The sequence below is a fragment of the Cnephaeus nilssonii genome (assembly GCF_951640355.1).
Source record: "Cnephaeus nilssonii genome assembly, chromosome: 4".
NCBI classification, from domain to species: domain Eukaryota; kingdom Metazoa; phylum Chordata; class Mammalia; order Chiroptera; family Vespertilionidae; genus Cnephaeus; species Cnephaeus nilssonii.
In genome coordinates, this window is record NC_137075.1 from 6,814,792 (window position 1) to 6,842,153 (window position 27,362).

General features: G+C 43.7%; 2 protein-coding genes and 1 pseudogene across 3 annotated transcripts in view; 1 reads left to right on the plus strand and 2 right to left on the minus strand.

The window, feature by feature from the left end:
• CCNY (cyclin Y) overlaps positions 1-4,382 on the minus strand; it is a 228,363-nt gene extending 223,981 nt beyond the window's left edge. Inside the window, exon 1 of the mRNA XM_079769141.1 lies at positions 3,754-4,382. Coding sequence (XP_079625267.1) covers positions 3,754-3,907 — 154 coding nt within the window. The 5' untranslated portion in view covers positions 3,908-4,382. The remainder of the gene's footprint in view (positions 1-3,753) is intronic.
• Positions 4,383-12,192: 7,810 nt separating this feature from the next.
• Positions 12,193-23,201, plus strand: LOC307097594 (eukaryotic translation initiation factor 3 subunit E-like; annotated as a pseudogene). The gene is made up of 5 exons: positions 12,193-12,320; positions 19,955-20,419; positions 21,570-21,930; positions 22,148-22,376; positions 22,918-23,201. The product of its transcript is annotated as a eukaryotic translation initiation factor 3 subunit E-like (transcript).
• Positions 23,202-25,954: 2,753 nt separating this feature from the next.
• LOC307098739 (cyclin-dependent kinase 2-associated protein 1-like) lies at positions 25,955-26,352 on the minus strand (the record flags this gene model as incomplete). Its single annotated transcript, XM_079769781.1, has 1 exon — positions 25,955-26,352. The coding sequence occupies one exon, from the start codon at positions 26,350-26,352 to the stop codon at positions 26,005-26,007; it is 348 nt and encodes a 115-aa protein (XP_079625907.1). The 3' UTR covers positions 25,955-26,004.
• Between the last annotated feature and the right edge of the window lie 1,010 nt (positions 26,353-27,362).

Sequence of the window (27,362 nt, forward strand, 5' to 3'; positions counted from 1 at the left end):
CCTTTTGAGCTTGGTGTGTCAAACTTCGCCAAAAAACTGAGCATAACTCGGGTAGTGTGTCACTTTGAGGAAAAAACATTATTTCGCAAATGTTTCATCCTCAGGAGCAGCAAATGTTTCATCCTCGGCATGCGGCCGAGGCGGCCGCGTGTCATCAGAAATGGCTACGCATGTCAGTGCTGACACGCGTGTCATAGGTTCGCCATCACTGTTATATGCTATACTTGTTATATACTGTACTAGAATCAAGAATTGAGATGTAACCTACATAATTTTATTAACCAATGTTATCCCGGTAAATTTAATTAAAAAAAGAATTGATGTAGTTTTAAAATGTTTACTAATCATCTAACACTACTGCATGCACACACATATCTATAATAATAAAAGGGTAATATGCTAATTAGACCGGGCATCATTCCAGACGTCCTTCCTGACAAAGCCAGGGCCGGAGGGAAGCCAGCCGGGGTCCCGGGTGCCTGCAGGTGGCCCGAGGGAAGCCGGCCCGGGTCCCGGCAGCCAGGGGAAGGAAGACCTACTCTTGCACGAATTTTTGTGCATCGGGCCTCTAGTATATACATATATACACACACAATGTATATAAATATATATACACACACACTACATATACATATACTGTATATGTAAATATATGTACACACATATCCTCTCTAAGTTAAATCTGTTCTCTTGTCCAACCTCTAACACGGAATAAATTTCTATGGAAAATGCCCCTGAACAGCAGCAGCAATTCTCAACCTTGGCTGCATCTTAGAATTACCTCGAGAGTTTTAACCATGATCAAAGGCCCAGTCCTATATTTCTGAGCTAACTGACACCAATGCTGAGAACTGCTGGATAGGTAAATCCCAGAAGTATTACATGAACTTGGGAAACAAAAAAACACTGCTTAAATATTTCTGGGTTTAAAGTAGCATCATCGTATGAACCACAGCCTAAATTAGAAATCTTCTTAACCTGACCTAGTCTCTTAAACTATGCTAAACCTACAAAACAAGAATTTGTGATCTTCCAAACGTTTTCTCAAAAGTGAGTGACCAAATTTAGATTTCTTTCATGTGAAAGAACACACAATACTATTCTATTTTTCTGGGGCAAAATCCTCCTAAGCCTTATTGCCAAATAGCTGGTTACAATTTTTGTGCGTGCGTGTGTGTGTGCGTGCGTGCATGTGTGTTTCCCTACTATAGTAAGTAACAGTATACAGTCTGGCTCTAAAAAATGTGAATCTTCCTCCTGTTTGTATTTTTAATCCATTATCCTCCTATATATTATGCAAACTGACCATCATGCCCTCGCACAAGATGGCCACCACAAGATGGCCTGCAGGGGAGGGCAGTTGGGGGCGACCAGGCATGCAGGGGAGGGCAGTTGGGGGCAACCAGGCCAGCAGGGGAGGGTGGTTGGGGGTGATCAGGCCGGCAGGGGAGGGCAGTGGGGGGCGATCGGGCCGGCAGGGGGCGGGGGGGACAGTAGGGGGCAATCGGGCCGGCAGGGGAGCAGTTAGGCATCGATCAGGCTGGCAGGGGAGTGGTTAGGGGGCGATCAGGCCAGCAGGCAGAAGCGGTTAGGGGCAATCAGGCAGGCAGGCAGGCGAGCGGTTGGGAGACAGCAATCCCGGATTGTGAGAGGGATGTCCGACTGCCCGTTTAGGCCTGTGGGATCGGACCTAAACTGGCAGTCGGACATCCCCTGAGGGGGTCTCAGATTGAAGAGGGTGCAGGCTGGGCTGAGGGACACTTCCCCACCCCCCCCCAGTGCACAAATTTCGTGCACTGGGCCTCTAGTTTAAAACATAAAGCCTCACCCTGGCTGGTGTGGCTCAGTTGGTTATGGGTCATCCCATGCACCAAAAAATTGCTGGTTTGATTCCCCCCTCAGGGCACAAGCCAGGCTTGAGGGCTCCATCTCCAGTAGGGGGCATGCAGGAGGCAGCAGATCCACCTTACACTCTCACACAGATATCTTCCTCCCCCTCCCTCTCTCTAAAAATCAATAAAAATACTTTTAAAATAATAAATAAAACATAAATCCTCTACCCAATATTGGTTCACAGCATAAAAGAGAAATTATTGACAAATGTTTTTGCCTGTCATATTAGCAAAACTGGGATGGTGGGGGCTTGCCCTCAGGGGGTAGGAATAGCTGGGGGGAGGGGGTCAATTGGGAAAAAAAAGACATGTAAAACTTTAGACAATAAAAAAAATGTATTAAATAAATTAATAAAAATGTTTTTGCCTGCCAACACAGTATAGGACTGGGTAATGGCTTTCTTTATTAAACTCATTCACTCACTCATTTCTTTAAAATGCAATCCTTATTAACTCATTTTATATACTAGACACTTCTTTCAGGTGCTTGTGACTATAGCAATGATCAAGACATACCTCGTAACATCCTTTAGATGCCTTTAAATACATAAATTTAAAAATAAAGTATTCATGTAGTTCAAAAAAATCTAAAGAATAGGTTAAGATAATGGAAGTCTAAAATAATACTGGAAATGTCATATGGAACTTCTAATTTAATGAGCACCTATTATAAACAATACTAGAGGCCCAGTGCACGGATTCGGCCTGCCCAGTGGGGATCGAGCTGAAACTGGCAGTCCGACATACCCCAAGGGCTCCCGGAGTGCGAGAGGGCACTCTTCAACGTTGCTGTCCCTCAGCAGCTCCTGCATTGAGCATCTGCCCCCTGATGGTCAGTGCATCTCATAGCTACCAGCAGTCAGCCAGTGGCGTAGGCTTTTATATATATAGATGTTGCAATGGTCTCTTTATATGTGGTACTCATTTAATACAGTTGCTGTCCTAAAGAAATTAAATCACTACTCAGAAGAAATTTGAAAAGGCCAAACATTCTTTTAATGGAGTTTAAATTTGGCTTTCCACACTAGAGGAAATATTCCATCCTAAAGTTGACAAGAATGAATGGCAGAGTTGTATGAATTCATTCATACAAGAATTTTTTTCAGATTAGTTCAACCACATCAACTGTGAGAATTTTAGGTCAAAAAGAAAAAGAAAAATCAAGTAGTCATAAAAATATCTTTCAAAATTTTTAAAGGTGAAAATTATGTAAACTCTAAGCATGATGCATCTGTAGATATTAAGCCATGTAGCTTATTGATAAAAATCGTACTAATGAAGATACTGATAAAAAGCAATAGTAAAATAAATCAACTTTACTAGGTCAGTGATCAGTTTTTCAACTTCCTTTACAAACACTAGTCCAGAGCAAAAGTCACTCAGATCAATCAGGAATTCACAGAACTGTAGTTCAGCCCCAAGCAAAAACGGGCAAGCTCGTCCAAAACTGTTTCCAAACCATCCTAACAATACTCTAAGGAAATTGTTTTAAGCCTCCAGGCGGAGTTAGACTCCAATCCCTCAACCGCCTCCGGGGGGGAGGGGGAGAAGGGGGCCCTTGGTTTTGTTTTTAATTTTTACAGGAAATGCTGGTGGGGCACAGCCAAGCGGAAAGTGGAGTCAATTAGGAAGTTTTCTGGGAGTTGACACTGGCCAACCCCCTTCTCCAGTTCTAGGGAGACTAACCCCAAAAGGGAAGGCAAGCCTCAGTTTTGCCAAAACGTGTCCACTCCGTCCACCTTTTAAAAAACGACCGAGCTCCGCCTGGTCGCGAACAGCTCGGTGGTGGCCCGGCCCCCCGCCCGCGGTCCCCGGGCCCGGCTCCGGCGGCGGGTGCAGGTCCCCGCCGGGCCGCGCTCACCGTCGATGTTCTCCCGGTCGCTGATGTGCTGCAGGTTGCAGCCCGTGTCCTCGCGGCTCAGGTCGGCGTCGGGCCGGTAGGACTCCAGCCGGGAGTGCGCATTCCTCCGGAGCTTGGGGCTGGACGACACGCAGCACGAGGTAGTGTTCCCCATCGTCGGCGGCCCGGAGCCCGCGGCGCTCGCCGGGCTCCCGGGGCCGGACGTAGAGCGGAGGCCCGCCCGCCCCCGGGGACGGACGGAAGCGCGGTCAGCAGCGGCGGCGGGGCCTCGCCATGGGCGGCGGGCGGGGCGGCGATGGCGACCAGCGGCGGCGGGCGGCTCCCTCGGCCTCCGCGCCGCCCGGGCCCGTCCGCGGCCGAGGAGCACCCGACTGCGCGACTGCAGCCGCCGCGCCGGCCTCACCCCGCCGCGGCCATGGCGGGCGCCGCGCAGGCCGCCTCCCCGCGCTCCCCGCTCGGCGCCCGGTCCCGGCGGCGGCCTCCGCGAGAGGTTCCGGTTCAAGCAGCGGAGACGCGAGTCCGCGGTAGCGGCGGGGGCAGCGCGGCGGGGGCGGCGGCGGCGGCGGGGGCGGCGGGGGCGGGCTCGGCCCTCGGCTCTGCACGCGGAGGCGGGCCCTGTGCGGCCCCGAGGATGCTCGGCTCCCGCCCCGCCCCGCCCCGCCCCGGCGCCGCCTCTTCCCGCTGCCCTGGAAGCAGATCCGGCCCGGAGCGGGTTCGGGCCCGGGGGGACCCGGCTGCCTCCGGCGGCCCGGGGCCCGTTTTCCTTCCTCCGGGACGAAGGCGGGTGTGGCGCCCGGAGCGCCTGGGGCTGCGCCGGCCGCTCTGGGGAACGGGTCGGGCCTTGCTCCGTTGTCTTTCCTAAGCTTTTAGGGGGAAGCCGCCCGTGAGGTTCCTCTCCTGCTTTGAGCTTTGCGGGGACTTGAGGTGGGCCCCGGGCTGCTTCGGTGTGGAGTCAGCGCGGCGTTTTGTGTCCGCGGCGGAGGGTGTGAGTTGAGCAGCACCGGCCATCCTGGTCCCTGCGTCCAGCCCCGCCGCCCGGTCGGAACCGCTGCCGCCCGGAGAGGTAAAGGGGGCGCCTGGCCGGGGGGCCGCCCCAAACCCTCACCCCGCCCCCCCGCCTGTCCCGGGCAGAAATAACCTCCCACCCACTCCCAGATACTCAGTGAGGAGAGGCTAGGGGGGAAATATATTTCAACACCAGGAAACGTGGTGCAATGCTCTTCATTTTTAACGTTGGGAAACAGGCACAGAAAGGTGAAGTGATGGGAACAAAAGAAGTACGGGAATTAATAGTTATGTGGCATCGGCATCTGTGTACCTCGTGCCAGAGGCTTTATAAACACGAATTCATTTAATTCTTGACATTCAACCGTTGTTTAAACCTGTTCTGCCCCGCTTGGTAATGTTTAGACATTTATTAGGCCATCTTTTTTAAAAGCTCCATGATCCAACCACATTAATGTCAGTTAGAATAAGCGGCGGATGTCCTTGGAACATAAATGGCAGCAAAGTGCTGATGTTGACCAGATGACAAAGGAAGTGTAGAAGAGGAGTTCTGAAGCCTAAAAGAGCTGGAGAGAGAGCCGCAAGGCAAAATAAGGCTCTTCACTAAGGTAGCCTGACACTCTTGCCTCCCAGGAAAGGTGAACTGGAATGTAGCTACACGTCAGTGAGTGTGCACATACAGATTTTCAGGGCTACATTGTGGATAAGATGGCTGAAAAGTCAGGATATTTTGTATTTTGGGTGCCATTAAGCATGCAAATACTAAACCATATGTATATGGCATATTCACTGAGGCACATTAAATAATTTTTATTTAATCATAAAATTTGCAATTAATGATAAGGTTTGAAGGGATGGCACTGAGGAGACAGACAGCACGTCTGTCTCAAGGTTTCCCTTCTGCAGGGTCACTGGGCAGTGTTAAGTGGGAATAACATCTGAAGACAGGGAAGACATGACTGGGGGTTTTAGGGTAGCCACAGACTCGAATCAAAAGATGTGACAGCCTCTGATCTACAGGAACTTTTCTGTTCCCGCACCACCTCCACCCTCTCTTTGGCAGTCCCGCTGTATTTCCCTTAGAAATGCACCTGTTGGACTTGGTCAGATATATGACTTTTGGTCAGTGGGCCTGGGGAGGAAAGGTAAGTGCTAAAGCCTTACCAGTGTGTAGCTGAGTGCCAACCACCACACCCTTACACACACACACACTTCAAACTCCTCCAGGCAGAGATGCTTTGTGCTTGACACACAGTGACACTTTAAGAAAGGTGTCACGTATTGAATACCTGCTAAATGCCAAGCATTGTGCCAAGTATTTATGTATATATTTTTAATTGATTTCAGAGAGGAAGGGAGAGGGAGATAGAAACATCAATGATGAGAGAAAATTACTGATCTGCTGCCTCCTGCATGCCCCACACTGGGAATCCAGCCCACAACCCAGGCATGTGCTGTGACGGGGAATCAACGGTGACCTCTTGGTTCCTAGGTTGACACTCAACCGCTGAGCCACACCAGCTGGGCGCTAAGTATTTTTTACATCTCAGCCTATGCTGTTATCTCCCGTTTTACAAATAAAGACACTTTAGTTCCAGTAATTAAATCTGTCTAAGGTGAGACTACTGAGAAATGGCCTAACCGGAGGGTTCTGATTACAAAGGCCCCTCTCAGTGGCATCCAGCTGCACCTCCTGCCCCCCATCTCTAAGTATCACTGTACAGGACAGGGGCAGGGACAGATTAGAATAATGAGAGAAGAAATCTGCAGAAGTTTTGAGTGGAAGAGAGACTAGTGTTGCTTCTCTCCTCTTCTATTCTTTTACTGACTGAAGTTGCAAGTGGTCACTTAGGACTAGTTCTAGACTTGGAGAAGAGAGAATGGAGCCTTGTTATTTCTGTGGGCCCGAGCCCTTCTAACTCTGGTTTTTAAGGTAGTCTGAGATTTATTCCATAAATTAAGTAGTGGGTCAAGAAGGAGAAGCATTATGCAGAAATTTGGTCACACCATCTCTTATACAACTTGTAAATCTAAATGTGGGGACACTCCCTCATTAGGATGGATATAGCCCAGGATTGGGCTGAAGGGGGCGAGTGAAGGTGACTGCTTACAACCCAAGGCTCTCTCCTCAAAACGTTTAGTCTTCTTAGAAACCATCAGCCTGGATCTAATCAGAGCCAACCCTGCTCTTTGAGCCAAAAGAATCATGACATAATTCTTTTCCTTCATCTTTCTTTGTTACCAGGGTTTAAGAATTTGGTCATTATAAAGAGGTAGATATGGAACTTGGGTGAGCTAGTTAAGTCAATGCTCTATACATTTTTTAGCAGTAGTAGCTTTTTTTTTTTTTCCCAACAAAATTTTTAATGGAACCAAAATATTTCAAACAAATGATATTAGTATTAACTTAAATGTTTATAAGATCTTATAAAAACAAATTGATGAGTATAGACCACCTTAATTAAATTAGGTAGAGCATAATAAGTACAGTCTTACTTCAGCTACACACATATCCATGAAATATGAATCTGTCATTTGCACAACTCTCAGAATCACCTCCTAGAATACAGAAAACACTGAGACACATTAACCCAGGATCTGGACCTTTGGTCAAAAGAATGAAAAAGGCTAGTCTCAGGAACAAAACAAAAAAAAACCTGCTCAAAGTATATCTGCCCTTTCCTTGTTATCTGGTAGGCAGTTTGGTATGTCAGTTACTCAAACGTTTGTAAAGCAGTTGTGAAATAACCAAGACTCTGTTGTATTACCAATGCTCCTGTCACCCAATGATCACCTCTCAAATAAGGCCTCCCTTCCCTTTCCTATTCAGTGGTAAGCAGTTCACAATGTAACCAGCTTACTTAATGGGAAAGTATTTACTTCGGTAGCCACTTGACCTTGACCAATGTAGATGATTTATTTATTGATAAAACATTTGAAAGAGTACTGAGCCAGGCACCTTGGGTATACAAAAATGGATAAGATATAGTCTTGCCCTAGAGAAACTCATAGTGCAGTAAACAGTAAAAAGAACAGATTGAGGACATGTACAGTAATGTGAGTGATTATAGTCATTTAGTGCTAAATTCTGAAGAATGCCAAGCCTGATACCTATAAATATATACCTTTTTCACCTGTGGATACACTTATAAGAGATTTATCCCATAAATTAAAGAATTGTACCCAGAGACTGTCAGATTGAAAACCCACAAGCAATTAAAGATGGCTAGTAGATTTAAACAACAACGACAAATCTTCTGGACCAAAGTAACTGCTAAGAACATTATATTGAGAAGGATTCTGAGATCATGTTCCAACTTAACCAGGAAAAACTCTGCCATGAGGAAAGGAGGAGGGGAAGATAACACTTAGGCCACATATTTCCTACCCATGAGTAAAACCTTGGTTTAAATAAGGAAGCAGGGGACAGCCATAATCTCTGGATACCTGGGCAAAGACCCACTTAGAAAATGATTTATCTACCTCACCACTGAGAATCCACCTGTCCCCAGGTTTGACAGCCTTATAAGAAGTCTAATCTCTTTTGCCAAACTATCTTCTTTATCCCTTTGCTCACCATGGATAGGAAGGGTAAATGTATATGTAATCTCCAAGAACTAGGATGTACTTTTGATAAGGTAAATTCCAGCATCTCACTGGGTCAGACATAGGTCAGGCTGGGAGAAGCTGCTACTTCCCTACCCATTGTCCATTCTTCCATCTCCCTAAGTACGGGTTCTCCATTTTGTGAGGAACAGCAATATGCCTGCCTCAAAGAGGATAGCTGGCCACATGGCTAAATCAGACCAATGAGATATGAGTGGAATATTCCAGGAAAGCTCTCTGAAGAGGCTTCCTCTTTTCTACTTTCTGGAATGTGGACATGATGGCTGGAACTCAAGCATGCATGTTTGAGTACCAGGTGACCTTGAAGATGGAAGCCATGAACTAAGGTAATATCCCTGTACTCTTTTACCTGAGAGAAATAAACTATTGTATAAGCCAGGACGAGAACAGGTAACATTGTCTCAGGAAGTACCTGCCAATGCTTAGATGGCTGATGAATTTCTTTTGGGCTACCACTTCAGCTAAACACAATCATCTATAGGAACTCATTAATACACAAAGTGAGATCTGTGGGATATTACCTGTTCTCGCCCTGGCTGATCCCCTGCTCAGTCAGGGCATGTGTGGGAGGCAGCCAAACCATGTGTCTCTCTCACATTGATGTTTCTCTATCCTCCTTCCCTGCCTTCCAATCACTCTGATTAACAAAAATAAAATGTTATCTGTTCTGTAATAACATAGTACCAGTTAGTATATCTAGAGTGATCACTCTAGATTAGCCAGAGTGATCACTTTTCAAGGCACTAAATGAATAGCAGAACATAGGGCAGCATCTTCACTCATAAAACTGAGGGGCCAGAGAAAAAGGAGCAATGAGAGAACAAGACCTGCTCCATATGGATCCAGCCAGGAGCCACCATGGAGGGCCTGGGGTACACAGGGGAAAATAAGGGCACCAAATGCAAAGGGAATCAGGTAAAAGATAGTAAAAATCAGTGTAGGGAAGACTCATTGTACCTGCTTCCAAAATGTATACTTCACAACTTTGCCTTGGGACACTTCTGTGTACACTTATACAAAGCCATGGAATATAGTTGAGAGAAAAGGCAGACTGATCCTATTTACAAAAATACTGTATATTCCTATGAATAACAGAGACATTTTTAGGGACATTCACAAATAGACTTAACAATGATTATAACCAAAATGCAAAACTTGACTTTGTTTTCCTCTGTTCATTTTTTCATTAAGTCTTTATCTTTTCCACAAGCAATAATGCATTTCCTATTTCCTCTCTCTAAAAAGAATAGCCTGACAAAATCCTTTTACCTTAAATGCTTTTCCCCCTCCTCTAGTCTTTGTCTAAACCATTGTGATTTGCTAAAACAAGCCAAGATTGTGCTCTGACTGTTGTGTCTCAGTGGTTAGAGTGTTGGCCCATGCACTGAAGGATCACAAGTTTGAATATAGGGAACTGTATAAGCATTAAGTTGAATCTACCTGTGCCTTTTAGTTATTAAAACAGTTTAAAAAGTAAATCTCCAAAATGCAGACCATTGTCTTTTCCATTAAAAAGCATTTTCCACCCATCCACCATGACTTAGTGGTTTGAGCATCTAACCATGAACCAGGAGGTCATGGTTCAATTCCGGGTCAGGGCACATGCTTGGATTGCAGATCCCCAGTAGGGGGCGTGCAGGAGGTAGCCAATCGATGCTCTCTCATCATTGATGTCTCTATCTCTCCCTCTCCCTCTCTGAAATCAATAAAAATATATTTGAAAAAAATGGTTAAGGCATTTCCCAAAGGTCTAAACTTGAAGATACTAAAATTAAATATATTTTGAGTACAAAGGGAGAATGAAAAAAAATAAACCAGCAAAGCTAGGTTAATTTCCTTTAAGCAACATCTACTTAGAGGATTCTAGCATGTGGAACTCAGAACCTTGTCCTGAATGAGGTGATGTATCACAGTACCTGCTTTGTAAAACCAGATATAGCCCTGTTATTGCCACGCCCGAATCCAGGTCTCCGTCCTCTGTTAATATCTTCTCCATCCACTCAGGAGAATTACAGCAGCTGAGCTCTGTGAATTAAACAGAATGATCGAGCAATACTGTTCTGAATACCTACAACGTCTCTACAGAATTACTAAGCATTGAGTTTATTTCAATTTGTAATGAAAGCTCTGTACAACAATGTTGTTGAATAAATCCCTTAATTCAATTAATCAATACAGAAAAATTAAATCAACATATACTTAGAGTATCTATTATGGGTCGAAGGATCTGAAGACCCGGCTGGAATGAGACTTGTAAATGTGGAAAAGTTAAATTGCCAAATAAGCAGTACACCCAGTAATTAGTCTAAGAATTGAGAGAGGGAACCATCATTTTAGGCTTCAGTGGGCTGGGGAGGCTTAATGGGAAACACATTTATTCAGTGCCAAAATTCAAAAGGCCAGTAAGGAATTTTTATAAATTATGGAGTGCTATTTTTATGATTAAAAAATACATGAGGTTGTGAGTTGGATCTGAAGAATAAAAGAAACATTAAGCTATATTTAACAATGGAATTTATAAAGAATATTTTGTGCCCAGGACCAAACCAGAGAGGGTCGGGCCTGCATTACCACCATTTGTCCACCATCCAGAACTGAAATATCATTGCTGACATGTACACATAAGGAACTGTTTGACATTGAAATTGGGTCTCAAAAGAACTGTTGGCCCAGAAAGAAACTCACTACAGACTGATTAATTTGCCTTTCAGCATAACCGTTATTGCTTGTCTCATTTTTGGTTCTTATAAGTGTATTTCTAATAGCACATGATCTCACTCATCTAGGGGAAATGATAAACAACATAGACTGATGAACAAGAACAGACCCAGAAACCAGGATGCATGGATCAGACTGTCGGGCCTCAGAGGGAGGGTAGGGGAGGGTGAGGATAAAGGGGAGAGATCAACCAAAGGACTTGTGTGCATGCATTTGAGCCTAACCAGTGGTTAAGGACAACAGGGGGTTGGGGGCATGCGTGGGGAGGGGTGTGGGATGGGAATGGGGGGATGAGGACAAATATGTGATACCTTAATCAATAAAGAAATTTTTTAAAAAAAGAATATTTTGTTACAATTCTAATTCACTGAATAATATCATTCTGAAGGCTATGATGATAACATCCACTATCACCCAGTCCCACTCACAGAACCATTGGGAGAGATTTGAATATTTTTTTAAAATCCTCACCAGAGGATATGTTTTTATTGATTTTAGAGGAAGGGAGAGAGAGAGAAACATTGATCAGTTGTTACCCATACACCCCGATCTGAGGGATTGAACTTGCAACCTCCATATCTGCCCTGACTAGGAACTGAACCTGCAACCTTTGGGTATATCGGACGACACTCCAACCAATTGATCCATATCAGCCAGGACTAGAGATTTAAATTTTAAATGTCAACATACTATAAAAATGTAAAGAATTAGCTGCATAAATAATATACTTTATCTACAAAAGATTTATTTGGAACTATGAAGTTGACATTTTTGCTATCCCGGTTCAGTCAAGATGACCAGAACAATCTTAGAGAAGAACTAGAATTTAATTTTATTTGAACTAAGAAAATATAACTCTGATCATTGGTAATGCCTCTTATTTCCTTTCCATTTTTTAAAAATCAATTTTAATGAGGTATGGTTTACATAATTCAAGTTTCTCCCATTTTAATTATCAAAACATTTTCATGTATTTAAGAATTTAATATACCAGTGTAACCACCACCACTACAATCAAGATAAAAAACATTTTCATCACCCCCAAAATTCTTGTGCCCATCCAGTTCACTATTCCCCAACCGTTCTCTTTTTTTTTCCCTTGGCAAGATGGCAGAGTATGCCTTGACTATCCACATTGCCCATTTTTTGGATCAGCATCTGCTCTTTCCATTTCTTGAGTTTCCCTTTGTAAAGAAGATATATAATGAAAAGGAATTATAACAAGAATATTGGATCTCGAGATGGAGAAAATGGCAGCTGAATAGAGACATGTTCTGAGCCTGGTCCTGGGGCGGAGAGTAAAAACAGCTGAGGTTCGCATGGGGAGTGTCTGTTGGCAAGCTAAGGGACAGCTAAACTCCAGGAGAAGGTGGGGGAGTGCTAGGCAGGGTTCCCCTGACCGTACAGCACCCACAGCGGCTGGGTCCCCTCCCAGAGCAGCGGGCTCAGAGGGAGAAACCTCGCCATCTTACAAGGGAAAGAGGGTTTTATTGGAAGCCTGATTTTCCACAACAATGGTGAACACTGAACAGCTGTGAGCACCAGAACACCGGTCCCCAATCAGCGCAAACACGCGGATTCAAAGGAACTCTTCACTGCACCAAGGAAAGGTCAGATTTCGCCTGGGATAAGGTGAGGTTTCTCGGCCCGGCGGCAGGAACTGCAGGACTGGGGAAGTCTGTGCCTAGAAAAATCCACGGCTGTTGGAGCTGCCGTGATCCGTGAATGTGGAAGGGGGTCCTCTGAGCTGCTAACAGAAGGGATCTCTAAAAAGCAACCCATTTTGATCTGATGAGGAGGGTCAGACTAAGAATTTTCAAAGGAATGCAGGCTGCTTAGTCTTGTGCGCAGACCCACTGTCCGCACACTTGGGCTTTTTCCGATTCTGATTACTAAGCCCAATACATAGGAAAACCCAGTTGGGGGATACCCTGAGAGACTGCAGGGGGAAGTTGTTTTTTCGGAACCTGGGGAGTGGAGCTGGGAGTGACCATCGGAGAGGCAGCTCTGAGGCGCACACCTCCACAAACTGGTAGTGAGTGCCATAAGGGGAAAAAAAAAAAAGCTAGAGAGGCCCAGAAGTCAATCCAGAAACACTGCCACCCAGGGGCTGAAACACAAATTGTCTCTGGTACAATCAAAAATAAATACGAGAAATTAAGACACCACCTGCTTAAAAATCAGGACTGGCTTACAACACTGAGGAGCAGTGGAACGAAGGGAACTGCAATACAGCCTGGACTGGGAAACAGGCATACCAAACAGAGCAATAGAGGAAGTGAATGACAGCCGCTACTGCACATTTTAGTCTTATTTTTAATTTTAATTTTTTTATTTTAATGTTTTCTTTTTTATTTTAATTTTTTGCATCATTTACTTAAGAAACTAAATTTTTTTCTTTTTCCTCACTCGATTTTCACCTTTTTAATTATTACTTTTTTATTTTCAATCAGCATTTTATTACTATTTTACTTTTTTTTTAAGTGTCATTTGATTTTCTCTTGGTTTTATTTTGGGATTAGTGTCCTACATTCTATTTGCATCTTTCCTTTAGCATCCTTTTACCCTATCGCAACGCTAACTTTATGCCATCACTCTCTTCCTAACCTTTCCCCTTTTGGTCTCCTGTTTATCTTAACCCTTTCTGGCTTTAGATTTTCCCTACTCTTTCGGTTTACCCTCTGCTAAAATTTCACCCTACTTATATATCTAATTTCCAACCTCCTGCTCCAAGTCCATACACACCTCTTTCTACGCTACCTTATATTAAAAAAAAAAAAATTGTTTCTCTCTCTGGCCTTTTGTTGTTGTTTGCTTGAATGTTGATAAGATTGAATTTTTATGCTTTTTTTATAAGATTGTTTTGCTTATTCTTTTTTTGTTTGTTTGTTTCTTTTGTTTGCTTTGTTTTTGTTTGTTTTTTACTTCTGTTTTCCCTTGCCTCACTTGATATTATTTGGTGTTGTAGTTTGTATTAATCCCCAGGTTCGTGTTGCTAGCATTTGCTGGGATTAGTGGTTGTTCTATTGGAGTTTACTCCCCATATATATAGTTTGTTCCCCTTTTCTCTCTTAGTATCGTTCTTGTCTCTCTTACTTTTTTTTTTCTTTTTTTTCTTCTCTTTTCCCAAGTTCATTTCCACACTCCTTTTTTTGTTCTTTCTTTTTACTCGTCCTCTTCCTCTCCTATCCCCTAATTTGTCTTTCTCTGGTGGTCACCTTTTTTGGAGGTTATTAATATCGTGAATACAATTCTGTTCAGTGCCTTGTGTGTTGTACCTGGTTGTGTTGTATTTTGTACCTTTAAATCAACGAAGGAGAGAGAGAACTACATAACCAGACATCCGGAGAAGAGAGACCGTGGGGAGACAAAGAAACAGCCCCCATAGGAAAGAAAACCAGGCATCACCACAAAAGGAAGTAAACGAATTAGAGTCAAGCAACCTATCAGAGAAAGAATTCAGAGAAATGGTCATAAGGTGGCTGAAAAGAATGGAAGACAAATTCGACAATATGATTAAGAACCAAGAGGAAATGAAGAAGAACCAAGAAGAAATGAAAAATGACATTGCTGCTGTAAAGAACTCAATAGAAAGCATCAAGAGTAGACTAGAAGAAGCAGAGGGCCAAAACCGGTTTGGCTCAGTGGATAGAGCATCGGCCTGCGGACTCAGGGGTCCCAGGTTCGATTCCGGTCAAGGGCATGTACCTTGGTTGCGGGCACATCCCCAGTAGGGGGTGTGCAAGAGGCAGCTGATTGATGTTTCTCTCTCATCAATGTTTCTAACTTTCTATCCCACTCTCTTCCTTTCTGTAAAAAATCAATAAAATATATTTTTTAAAAAATAAAAAATAGAAGAAGCAGAGGACCGCATAAGTGAGCTAGAAGACAAGATGGGAAAAAATACCCAAGTAAAACAGCTTCTAGAAAAAAAAATTAGAAAGCATGAGGAGAGCCTATGGGAACTTCGAGACAACACAAAACAAAACAACATCCGAATAATAGGGGTTCCAGAAGGAAAGGAAACTGAGCAAGGAATAGAAAACGTGGTTGAAGAAATAATGACAGAAAACTTCCCTGATATAGGGAAGAAAAACCTCACACAAATCCAAGAAGCTCACAGAGTCCCAAGCAAAATGAACCCCAAAAGACCAACTCCAAGGCACGTTATAATTAAATTGGCAAACACCAACGACAAAGTAAGAATCTTAAAAGCGGCCAGAGAGAGACAGAAAGTTACATACAAAGGAACCCCCATCAGACTAGCAACTAATTTCTCAACAGAAACTCATCAGGCCAGAAGGGAATGGAGTGAAATATACAAAGTCATGCAAAGGAAGGGTCTCAATCCAAGAATACTGTACCCAGCAAGGTTATGAATCAAAATTGAAGGTGAAATCAGGAGCTTCACAGACAAAGAAGGACTAAGGGAGTTTATCACCACCAAACCAGCAATGCAAGAAATGCTAAAGGGTCTGCTGTAAAAAAAAGAAATAGGAAGCAAAGAAGAAATACAGGGGTATAGAATAAAAATGGCGACAAATAAGTACCTATCAACAATAACTTTAAATGTAAATGGATTGAATGCCCCAATCAAAAGACACTGGGTAACAGATTGGATAAGAAAACAAAACCCATATATCTGCTGTCTACAGGAAACCCACCTCAGAAAAATAGACGCATACAGACTGAGAGTGAAGGGATGAAAAAAGGTTTTCCAGGCGAATGGAAATGAAAAAAAAAAAAAAGCTGGGATAGCAATACTTATATCTGACAAATTAGATCTCAAAGTGAAGGACATAACGAGATAACGAAGGCCACTTCATAATACTAAAGGGAGAAATCCAACAAGAAGAAATAACTCTGGTAAACATATATGCACCCAATACAGGAACACCAAAATACATTAAAAAAAAACTCCTGGAAGATATCAAAAGAGAGATTGACAGCAATATAATCATAGTAGGAGACTTTAATACCCCACTATCACCATTGGAAAAATCCTCTAAACAAAAAATCAGCAAAGAAACATCAATCCTAAATGACTCACTAGACCAGATGGAATTAATCGACATCTTCAGAACATTTCACCCAAAAGCCACAGAATATACATTCTTCTCAAGTGCACATGGGTCATTTTCAAAGATAGACCATATGTTAGGACATAGGCAAAGTCTCTCCAAATTCAAGAAGATAGAAATCATATCAAGTATCTTCTCAGATCACAGTGGCATAAAACTGGAAATCAACTACAATAAAAACAATCCAAAGAAACCAAACACATGGAGACTAAACAGCATGCTATTAAACAATGACTGGGTTACCAAAGACATCAAGGAAGAAATAAAAAACATCATGGCAACAAATGACAATGAAAACACAACAATCCAAAATCCATGGGACACAGCGAAAGCAATCCTGAGAGGGAAGTTCATAGCTCTACAAGCCTACTGCAAAAAAACAAGAAACAATGGTAATAAATTACTTAACCCAACAACTCAAAGAGTTAGAGAGAGAGCAACAAGAAAAGCCCAGTGTAAGCAGAAGGAAGGAAATAATAAAGATCAGAGCAGAGATTAATGACATAGAGACCAAAGAAACAATACAAAAGATCAACAAAACCAAGAGCTGGTTCTTTGAAAAGATAAACAAGATTGATGGACCTCTAGCCAGGCTCACCAAGAAGCAAAGAGAGAGGACCCAAATAAACAAAATCAGAAATGAAAGAGGTGAAATAACAACAGACCCCGCTGAGATACAAAGGATTGTTACAAAATACTACGAACAACTCTATTCCAACAAACTGGACAACCTGGAGGAAATGGACATATTCCTAGAAAAATATAACCTTCCAAAACTCAATCAGGAAGAATCTAAACAGCTCAACAGGCCAGTAACTATGAAAGAAATTGAAGCAGTCATCAAAAAGCTTCCAGCAAACAAAAGCCCGGGGCCAGACGGCTTCACAAGAGAGTTTTACCAAACATTTAAGGAAGAACTAAAGCCTATCCTTCTCAGACTATTCCAAAAAATTCAAGAGTAAGGAACACTCCCAAGCTCATTCTATGAAGCCAGCATCACCCTAATACCAAAACCAAATAAAGACAACACAATGAAAAAGAATTACAGACCAATATCCCTCATGAACATAGATTCCAAAATCCTCAACAAAATTCTAGCAAATCGGCTCCAGCAGTACATCAGAAAGATCATACACCATGACCAAGTAGGATTTATCCCAGGAATGCAAAGATGGTACAATATCTGCAAATCAATAAACGTGATTCATCACATAAACAAATTGAGAGAGAAAAATCACATAGTCATATCAATAGATGCAGAAAAAGCATTTGACAAAATCCCACACCCTTTCTTGATAAAAACTCTCAACAAGGTAGGAATAGAAGGATCATACCTCAACATAATAAAAGCTATAGATGATAAACCCACAGCAAACATCATACTCGGTGGGCAAAAACTAAAACCATTTCCCCTAAGAACAGGAACAAGACAGGGATGCCCACTCTCACCACTCCTGTTTGACATAGTACTGGAAGTATTAGCCATTGCAATTAGACAAGAAGAAGAAATAAGAGGCATCCAAACTGGAAAAGAAGAAGGAAAGCTGTCCTTATTTGCAGATGACGTGATATTGTACATAAAAAACCCAAAAGACTCCATCAAAAAACTAATAGACTTAATAAATGAATTTGGCAATGTAGCAGGATACAAAATTAACGCCAAGAAATCTATGGCATTTCTATACACCAATAGTGAACTTACAGAAAGAGAGACTAAAAAAGCAACCCATTTACCATCACACCAAAAAAACTAAGATACCTAGGAATAAACTTAACTAAGGAGGTAAAAGACCTATACATGGAAAACTATAAGACACTGAAAAAGGAGATAGAGGAAGACGTAAACAAATGGAAGAACATACCATGTTCATGGATTGGTAGAATCAACATCATTAAAATGTCCATACTACCCAAAGCAATCTACAGATTCAACACACTCCCCATCAAAATACCAACAGTGTATTTCACAGACCTAGAAAGAACTCCCCAAAAATTCATCTGGAATAAAAAAAGACCCCGAATAGCCGCAGCAATCCTGAGAAAGAATAAATTAGGAGGGATCTCAATACCAGATCTCAAGCTGTATTACAAAGCCACTGTTCTCAAAACAGCCTAGTACTGGCACAACAACAGACATATAGATCAATGGAACAGAATAGAGAATCCAGATATTGACCCAAACCACTATGCTCAATTAATATTTGACAAAGGAGGCATGAACATACAATGCAGTCAAGACAGTCTTTTCAATAAATGGTATTGGGAAAATTGGACAGATACATGCCAAAAAAAATGAAACTAGATCACCAACTTACACCATAAACAAAAATAAACAAAAAGTATACAGGACTTAAACATAAGACGGGAAACCATAAAAATACTAGAGGAATCCACAGGCAACAAAATCTCAGACATATGCCAAAAGAACTTCTTCACTGACACTGCCCCTAGGGCAATGGAAGCTAAAGAGAAAATTAACAAATGGGACTACATCAAAATAAAAAGCTTTTTTACAGCAAAAGAAACCATCAACAAAACAACAAGAAAGCCCACTCTATGGGAGAACATATTTGCAAATGCTATCACTGATAAAGGTTTAATCTCCAACATCTACAGGCAGCTTATGCAACTTAATAAAAGGAAGATAAATGATCTAATAAAAAAATGGGCAACAGACCTAAATAGAATCTTTTCAAAAGAAGACAGAAGGAAGGCCAAGAGACACATGAAAACATGCTCAAAGTCACTAATTATCCGAGAGATGCAAATCAAAACGACAATGCAGTACCATCTCACACCTATCAGAATGGCTATCATCAACAAATCAACAAACGACAAGTTTTGGCAAGGATGCGGAGAAAAAGGTACCCTCATGTACTGCTGGTGGGAATGCAGACTGGTGCAGCCACTGTGGAGAACAGTATGGAGTTTCCTCAAAATCTGAAAATGGAACTCCCATTTGACCCAGTAATCCCACTCCTGGGAATATATCCGAAGAAACTAGAAACACCAATCAGAAAGGATATATGCACCCCTATGTTCATAGCAGCACAATTTACAATAGCTAAAATTTAGAAACAGCCTAGGTGCCCGTCAGCTGATGATTGGATCAGAAAACTGTGGTACATCTACACAATGGAATACTATACTGCCATAAAAAAGAAGGAATTCTCATCATTTGCAGCAACCTGGATGGAACTGGAGAATATTATGCTAATTGAAATAAACCAGTCAATGAAAGAAAAATACCACATGATCTCACTCATTTATGGATAATAAAGAACATTATAAACTGATGAATAGGCCGAAACCGGTTTGGCTCAGTGGATAGAGCGTCGGCCTGCGAACTGAAGGGTCCTGGGTTCGATTCTGGTCAAGGGCATGTACCTTGGTTGTGGGCACATCCCCAGTGGGGGGTGTGCAGGAGGCAGCTGATTGATGTTTCTCTCTCATCCATGTTTCTAACTCTCTCTCTCCCTTCCTCTCTGTAAAAAATCAATAAAATATATTTTAAAAAAATAAAAATAAAAATAAACTGATGCATAAAAGATAGATACAGACACAGTAAAGCATCAAACAGACTGTCAAATTACAGGGGGAAGGTTAGGGAGAGGTGGGGGAGATAAGAGATCAACCGAAGGACTTGTATGCATGCATATTAGCATAACCAATGGACGCAAAACTCTGGGGGTGAGGTCATGTATGGGTGTGGGGTGGGGGGGACAATGGTAAGATATGTACACATATAATACCTTAATAAAAATAAAAAGAATATTGGATCTCAGTGATACCAGCATGGTAGACTTTGCTATGGATATATACAAAAATCTTTTTATATTCCTCATGCTTTGAGAGAAAAAAAGAACCACAGTTGTACAACTAAAACAGCTCAGGCATAAACAGAACCAATTGTAATGTTTGAAGATCCAGAAACTACAAGATAAATGTAGTCAACCTGGGATGGTCAGATACTGTTTGACTACCTGGCAAAAAAAAGCATGGTTTTAGGCAAGAATATTTAGATACCACAGATATGCAAAATTTCAATGTGAGTGTGGAAGTTAACTATGGAGCAGCAGAATATCTTTACTTCTTTAGAGTGCTGGTTCCAGCAACAGATAGAAATGCTTTGAATTTACTCTGTGGACAACTGACCTCTGAAATCTTAATGCAGAATTGGGATGCAACCATGGAAGACCTTACATGGTTAAAAGAGACCATCCTATATACACTGAGTGGCCAGATTATTATGACCACCTGACGTTTGTAGGCAAATAACCCATACACTGCATCGTATGGGATATGAAAGCTGAAGGCCTGTTTGAACACCTTTGCTGGCTGCAGTTACCAAGATAAAACGTCTCCAATTCACACAGGAACACAGTTGCTGCGTCGACAGTCGAGCATTGGACAGTCGAGCATTGGAAAAAAGTCATGTCGTCCGATGAATCACGTTTCCAGTTGCATCATGCAGATAGCAGAGTGAGAATTTCGCGGAAACAGCATGAAAGCATGCACCCCACGTGCATGAGTACAACCCTTCAAGCTGGCAGGGGCAGTGTTATGGTTTGTGGCATGTTTTCTTGGCATGATTTGGGGCCTTTAATTCGTGTGGAACAACATCTGAATAGCACAACATACCTGAGTATCGTTGCTGATCAAGTTCATCCTATCATGTTGATGGCGTATCCCAATGGAGATGGCTTCTTCCAACAAGACAATGCGCCATGCCACAGTGCTCATATTGTGCAGAAGTGGTTTCTAGAACATGAGGGAGACTTTACCTTGCTTAGGTGGCCCCCACAATTACCAGATCTCAATCCAATTGAGCATTTGTGGGACGAAGTTAAAAGAGCCATCAGGCAGCTGGTTCCACGACCATCAAATTTCACAGAACTGGACAGTGCTATCCATCAGGCATGGTGTCAGATTCCTCGCATCACCTTTCAACATCTCGTGGAGTCAATGCCAAGAAGAATCGCCGCAGTATTGAAGGCAAAAGGTGGCCCAACGAAGTACTGATGGGGTGGTCATAATAATCTGGCCACTCAGTGTAATGAAAGGCTAATATGCAAATTGTCCCCACGGGACCAGGAGTTAGAGTTAGACGTGTGCTGACCACCAGGGGGCAGCGCGGAACATGGCAGGCGTCGGCAACGCAGCGCTGGCAGCAGTGGAAGTGCTTCTGGCCCCGATGGGCCCCAAAGAGAGCAGGACCACAGCGGGATGGTGGAGCAGGTGAGCGGGGTGGCGCTAGACCAAGGCAGGTGCAAAGGGAGGCCCCGGCCAGTGGTGGCGACAGCCAGCCGAGGGAAGGGAGGCCCCGGCCGGCAGCCACTAGGGACCCTACTACCCGTGCACGAATTTCATGCACTGGGCCTCTAGTAGATAATAATTCTGTGAGTTCTCCACTCCAGTCTCTTCAGCAATGAACGTGACTCATTCACTTGTCTCTTTTCTTCAACCACCCTGAAGGGTCCAATAAAGGTTTTGATCACTTCCTTTACCAACCGCAGTATCTTAATGCAATTTAGACGATGTGTTCACATATTCTTTACTATTTGACTACAGCAGTCATAACAAAGATGTTCGAAAACCTCAGCTGGTGCTAAAAGATCTAGTCAAAGTTACTCAACAGGAGTCTTACACATAGAAAGACCCAATTAGAGTTTGTTGAATTCTTATATGTTAACTTTTACTTTGGCCCCAACTCAGAAAAAGCTAAGGGGAATGTGAATCTGTGTGTGTGAATCACTTTTATTTTTTTAAATCCTCATGGGGTTTTATTCCATTGATTTTTTTTTTTAGAGAGAGAGAGTGAAAGGAGGAGGGGGAGAGAGAGAAACATCAACATGATAGAGACACATCGACAGAGCCAGGGATCAAACCTGCAATCGAGGTATGTGCCCTTCATCAGGAATCATCAGGGGCCGAGGCTCAAACCACCGAGAAAAAACGGCCAGGGTGTGAATCACTTCTTGTTGCCTTATCTTGAAGAATTCATTGAAAATGCCTGTCTCTTCATATATGAGACTTTTCGTTGCATCCTCCAGTGGATCAGCATTAACATGTTGGCAGAAACTGAACATGACTCCAGAAGAAGCTAAAAGGTAGATTGTAAATTTGATTAGAAATGCAAGACTGGGCCCTGGCCTGGTCACTCAGTTGGAGCTTCTTTCTGTAAACCAGAAGGTGGTGGCTTAGATTCCTGGTCAGGGCACATACCCGGGTTTCTGTTTAGATCCTGGGTTATAGCACATGTGGAAAGCAACCAATTCACCTCTCTCTCTCTCTCTCTCTCTCTCTCTCTCTCTCTCTCTGTGTGTGTGTGTGTGTGTGTGTGTGTGTGTGTGTCTGTCTGTCTTTCTCTCTCTCTGTCTTTCCCTCCCTAACTCCCTCTCTCTAGAATCAATAAAAAAGAAAGAAAGAAAGGAATATGTTTTTCTTTCAGTTTCTTTTTGTTGTTGTTGTTAATGAAAATAAGTTTTATTACTTCAAGTAATAAATACATACAAAGAGGCAAACAGTATAAGAAAGAAAGAAAGAAAGAAAGAAAGAAAGAAAGAAAGAAAGAAAGAAAGAAAGAAAGAAAGAAAGAAAGAAGAAAGAAAGAAGAAAGAAAGAAAGAAAGAAAGAAAGAAAGAAAGAAAGAAAGAAAGAAAGAAAGAAAGAAAGAAAGAAAGGAAGGAAGGAAGGAAGGAAGGAAGGAAGGAATGCTACACTGGGTGCCAAGATTGATTCTAAATTAGGTCATGTGGTTATGAGTAAAAATGTAGTTTCATCCTATCTCCAAGTGATTGAAAAGACCAAAAGCCTTTTATTTAGAAGCAAGATATTGGCCACGAATATTGAGAATAAGCTTAATCAGAATAGGTCAGAGGCTCCTAACTGGGCAACTCAAAAATTCTGAAGAACTGTAATGAAAAAATGAAAAACTATAAAGGAAAAGATGAAATAAAGCCACTATATAAAGGGTAACATACATTTTAGAAACAACATATTGATTATAAGTTTTGGAGAATTTGAATAAAATTGGCTGTGTTTCAGAAAAACATATTTCGCTGACCTCAGACAACTCCTGACTTGTTTTCTGTCCCTTATGGATTATATTTGTCTTTTCTAAGGCTTCATAAGAATATAATCAAGGTAACACTGAACAGACCATCCAACCTCAGAGAAGGCAGGGGGCGGGGCGGGGAGGGGGTTAGAGATCAACCAAAGGACTTGTATGCATGCATATTAGCATAACCAATGGACACAGACACAGGGCGGTGAGGGCTTGTCCTGGGGGTTGAGAGTGACGGGGGAGGGGGGCCGGTCAATGGAGGGGGGAAGAAAGGAGACATATGTAATGCTTTAAACAATAAAAAAGAAAAAGAATATATAATCATGCAGTATGTATACAATTCTTTTGATAAGGCTTCTTTCTCTTTAAATATGTTTTACTGATTTTGAGAGAGAGAGATAGAAACATCAATGAGAAAGAAACACCATCAGTCTGCTCCTGCACCCCTCCCCCACACTGGGAAATCAAGCCAGAAACCAAGCATGTGCCCTGACCAGGAATTGAGCCAATAACCTCTTGGTTCATGGGTTGACACTCAACCACTGAGCCACACCTGCCAGGCGGTAAGGCTTCTTTTGGCCAGCCTAATGTTTTGAGATTTATCTGTGTTGCTGAATGTATCAGTAGTTTATTCATGTTTATTGCTGAATAGTTTTCCAATGTATGGATATACCACATTTTATTTACATACCACAAATGTTGATGGACATTTAGACTGTTTCTAGTTTTTGTCTATTATAAATAAAACTAGTGGCCTGGTGGAGAAAATTTGTGCATGGGGGGGGGGGGGGGGGCGTTCCTCAGCCCAGCCTGCACGCTTTCCAATCGGGGACCCCTTGGGGGATGTCCTACTGCTGGTTTAGGCCCAATTCCCCAGGGATCGGGCCTAAACTGGCAGTTGGACATCTCTCTCACAATCTGGGACCGCTGGCTCCTAACCGCTCACCTGCCTGCCAGCCTGATCTCCCTAACTGCTCTCCCTTGCTAGCCTAATCGCCCCTAACCGCCTCTGCCCCACCACCGTGGCGTTGTCCGAAAGGACGTCCAGAAAGTCGTCCAGAAGTTGTTTGATCTAATTAGCATATTACCCTTTTATTAGTATAGATTGATTTCAGAGAGGGAGGGAGATAGAAACATCAATGATGAGAGAGAATCATTGATTGGCTGCCTCCGACATGCCCCACACTGGGGATCAAGCCCACAACCCAGGCGTGTGCCCTGACAGGGAATTGAACTCCGGGCCCTTCGGTCCTTGGGCGGATGCTCTATCCACTGAGCAACACCGGCCAGGGCTACACTTTCCCTTACCACTGGGACGTGTTCTGTCTGCTGGAGCTGAAACACTGAAGCTGTCTCACTGGGGCAGAGTGGGGTGCACTGGGTTGGAGCAGGTGGAGCCTCCTGAAAGCTGGAGAGGGGCCTCATTTAACAGCCACGCTGTTTCATGGCTGTGCTGCCTCGCAGTTGAGCAGCCACACCGTTGGGCTGTGCCACAGTCAGTGGGAGTTTGCACAGATAGCTTCCTCCTCACCACACCCCCAAGCTGGGGGCTCCTCTTAGCGTTGAAGTGACACCGACCACCCTTGGTTGGTAGCCCAATTGGCCACTTTGGAAAAAGAAGTGGGGAATCCTGATTTTACGTGAACGTTCCAATTTCTTAAGTTGGCAACTAATGCAAACTTCAGATGTTTGGGCCAAGCCAGAGAGGCGGTCAGGCCTGGGTGGCACTGGGCTCAGCCCAGCTGTAAAGGGACCCTAGGCGTCTGGGCAGGTGAAGGGGTTGGGGGCGCGCTTGAGTAATTCCAATGTCACCCCACTTAGTTGTTTTTTTCCACTGATCGCAATTTATTATAATCTGTTGGCAGCATAGATAGATATTAGTTACCAGAACTATGTCTTCATAGAAGTGGACAGTACGTAGCCATTCTATGGGGAACTGTGTGCACTTAATCAAACGCATGATCTTTCAGTTTCTTTTTGTTGTTGTTGTTAATGAAAATAAGTTATATTACTTCAAGTAATAAATACATACAAAGAGGCAAACAGTATTAGTCACTTTCTTCCAGATGTGTGGATCCACTGATGGGAAAGGCGGAACTGAAATCTACATACATCCTTAGGTGAAATTTCAGGGGTCCTTGTCAGGCGAGGTTCGATAAGTTGCTCTTTCTTCTGTATTTATAACTTGTGCATTTTAAAGATTGACTTCAAAGTACTAATAGTCATGCAAATGCTTAAGCAAAAAAAAAAAAAAAAAAAAAACCACAAGTTACATTGGGCAGAATTTATACTGTGTGGCGAACGGGCACTGGCTACTAAAGTGCTGCCTTAGGACGTGCTGAAACAAGCCCTCAGAGTTGGATCAGCTCAGAAGAGAAACAAAGAACCACGTGAGTAACAGAAATGTATCCAGAAGAGAAACACCGGTATCTGGGAGGCCAACTACGGTTTGCTGTGATAGGTAACTGATGCGCATCACGTAAATTAATGCTTTAAAAAAACACACAGAACGCCCTGGGTAGTTCCTAACTAATATGTAAACCTAATAACTGCAAAAATATCTTCTCCATCTCAGCGACGGGAGGTTGGGAGCCTGACGAACCACAGGAGGGGAACGGGGAGGAGAAACCAAGCTGTTACCATTTGAAACCAAGTTTCATCTGAAAGGGGGGGGGGGGGGGGCAGGGGGATGGGACGGGCATGAGCTGTCACTTCTTGGAAGAAGATGGAAAGCCTTCCGCGCTGACTCGGAGGCTAGGACCTGGCGTTCCGCTCCATCTCGGCCAAGCACTCCCGAACCAGCCCTCTCGCGTGGATGATGCCTCCTTTCAGTCTCTCCATCGCGCTCTCGCTGCCCGCGTACGGGGGTCGGATCTCCTTCCCCAGCTCTTCGAAGATGGCCAGCAGCTCAACATCTTTGTTCTGGGGCACCTGGCTGTTCCCTGTTCCCTGCATGTAGCCTAGAGATGGTGGTCCGTAGTCACTCAGCAGCTGGCGGTACTGGGAGGACGTCGCCATGCTGGTGGAGGGCGGGTGGACGCTCCCAGTGGCGTTGAGGGAGGTGTTGGGCATGTGCGCGGTCAGGTTCGGTTTGTAAGACATCCCCCCGGGCTGCTGCGGGGCGCAGGCCCCGCGAGGGGCGGCGGCAAGGCCGGCAGCACTTTTTGTTGTTGACAGCTTTGGCCATACCGGCAAATATGGCTGTCCCTCACCCTGACACCCCCGCAGTATCATGATCTTTCAGTTTCTTGATGTTCTGCTTGTGCCACTCAATTTCTTTCTGCAGACGCTCCATCTCCTTTTTATGATGAGTGATCTCTTCTTCATGTTGTTTCTTCAAGGCTGCCAGCTGTTCTTTAGTCCGCTCTCAGAAGTATCGTTCCTCTTCAGCCTTCTCTTTTTTTTGCGAAGGTCCCACCAGCTTCCCTGATAGCGCCCACCTCGGAGCTGACCGTTCGCAGCCAAAGCCTCCGGCTTGCATGTCCCTCACTCCCCACACTCCTAGCCACAGCTGCGCCACTGACACGGAGACTGCCATGCTTATCTGTGCCACACAGCTCCAGACCACCCCACTTGGTTTTAAACGCAAACCCACCTCGGACAGGCCTTGAAGGTCTTTTTTCCTTCTGTCTGCTCACATTCCAGTGCCGGCAGCGCTGGTCTGTTGGTGCCTGGCCTGTCCTCTTCAGATTCAACTTGCAGGACTTCTAAGGGAGCCAGTCCAAGGGAGGGAAAGCGGCGTCAGTGCCCGAGGCTGAGTTCCAGGAGGTCGGCAGCACTGTCAGGATCGTGCTGGCAGCGCTGGTCCATTGGTGCCTGGCCTGTCCTCTTGCAATTGACCCTGCAGGACTACTAAGGAAGCCAGTCCCCGGTTCCGCCCCACTCCCGATGCTGCGTGCGCAACCTCCTCCTATCCGGTTGTGACCCACTACGGCATCCCATCCTAATTTGCATATTTACTCTCTCTATATCTACACTAACAAAAGAGAAAGATGCAAATTGACCATACCTCCAAGATGCCCACCAGCCAATCAGGAGTGAGTATGCAAATTAACCCAACAAAGATGGAGGGTTAATTTGCGTACACAGGTGCGGAGCCAAGACTGAAGGGT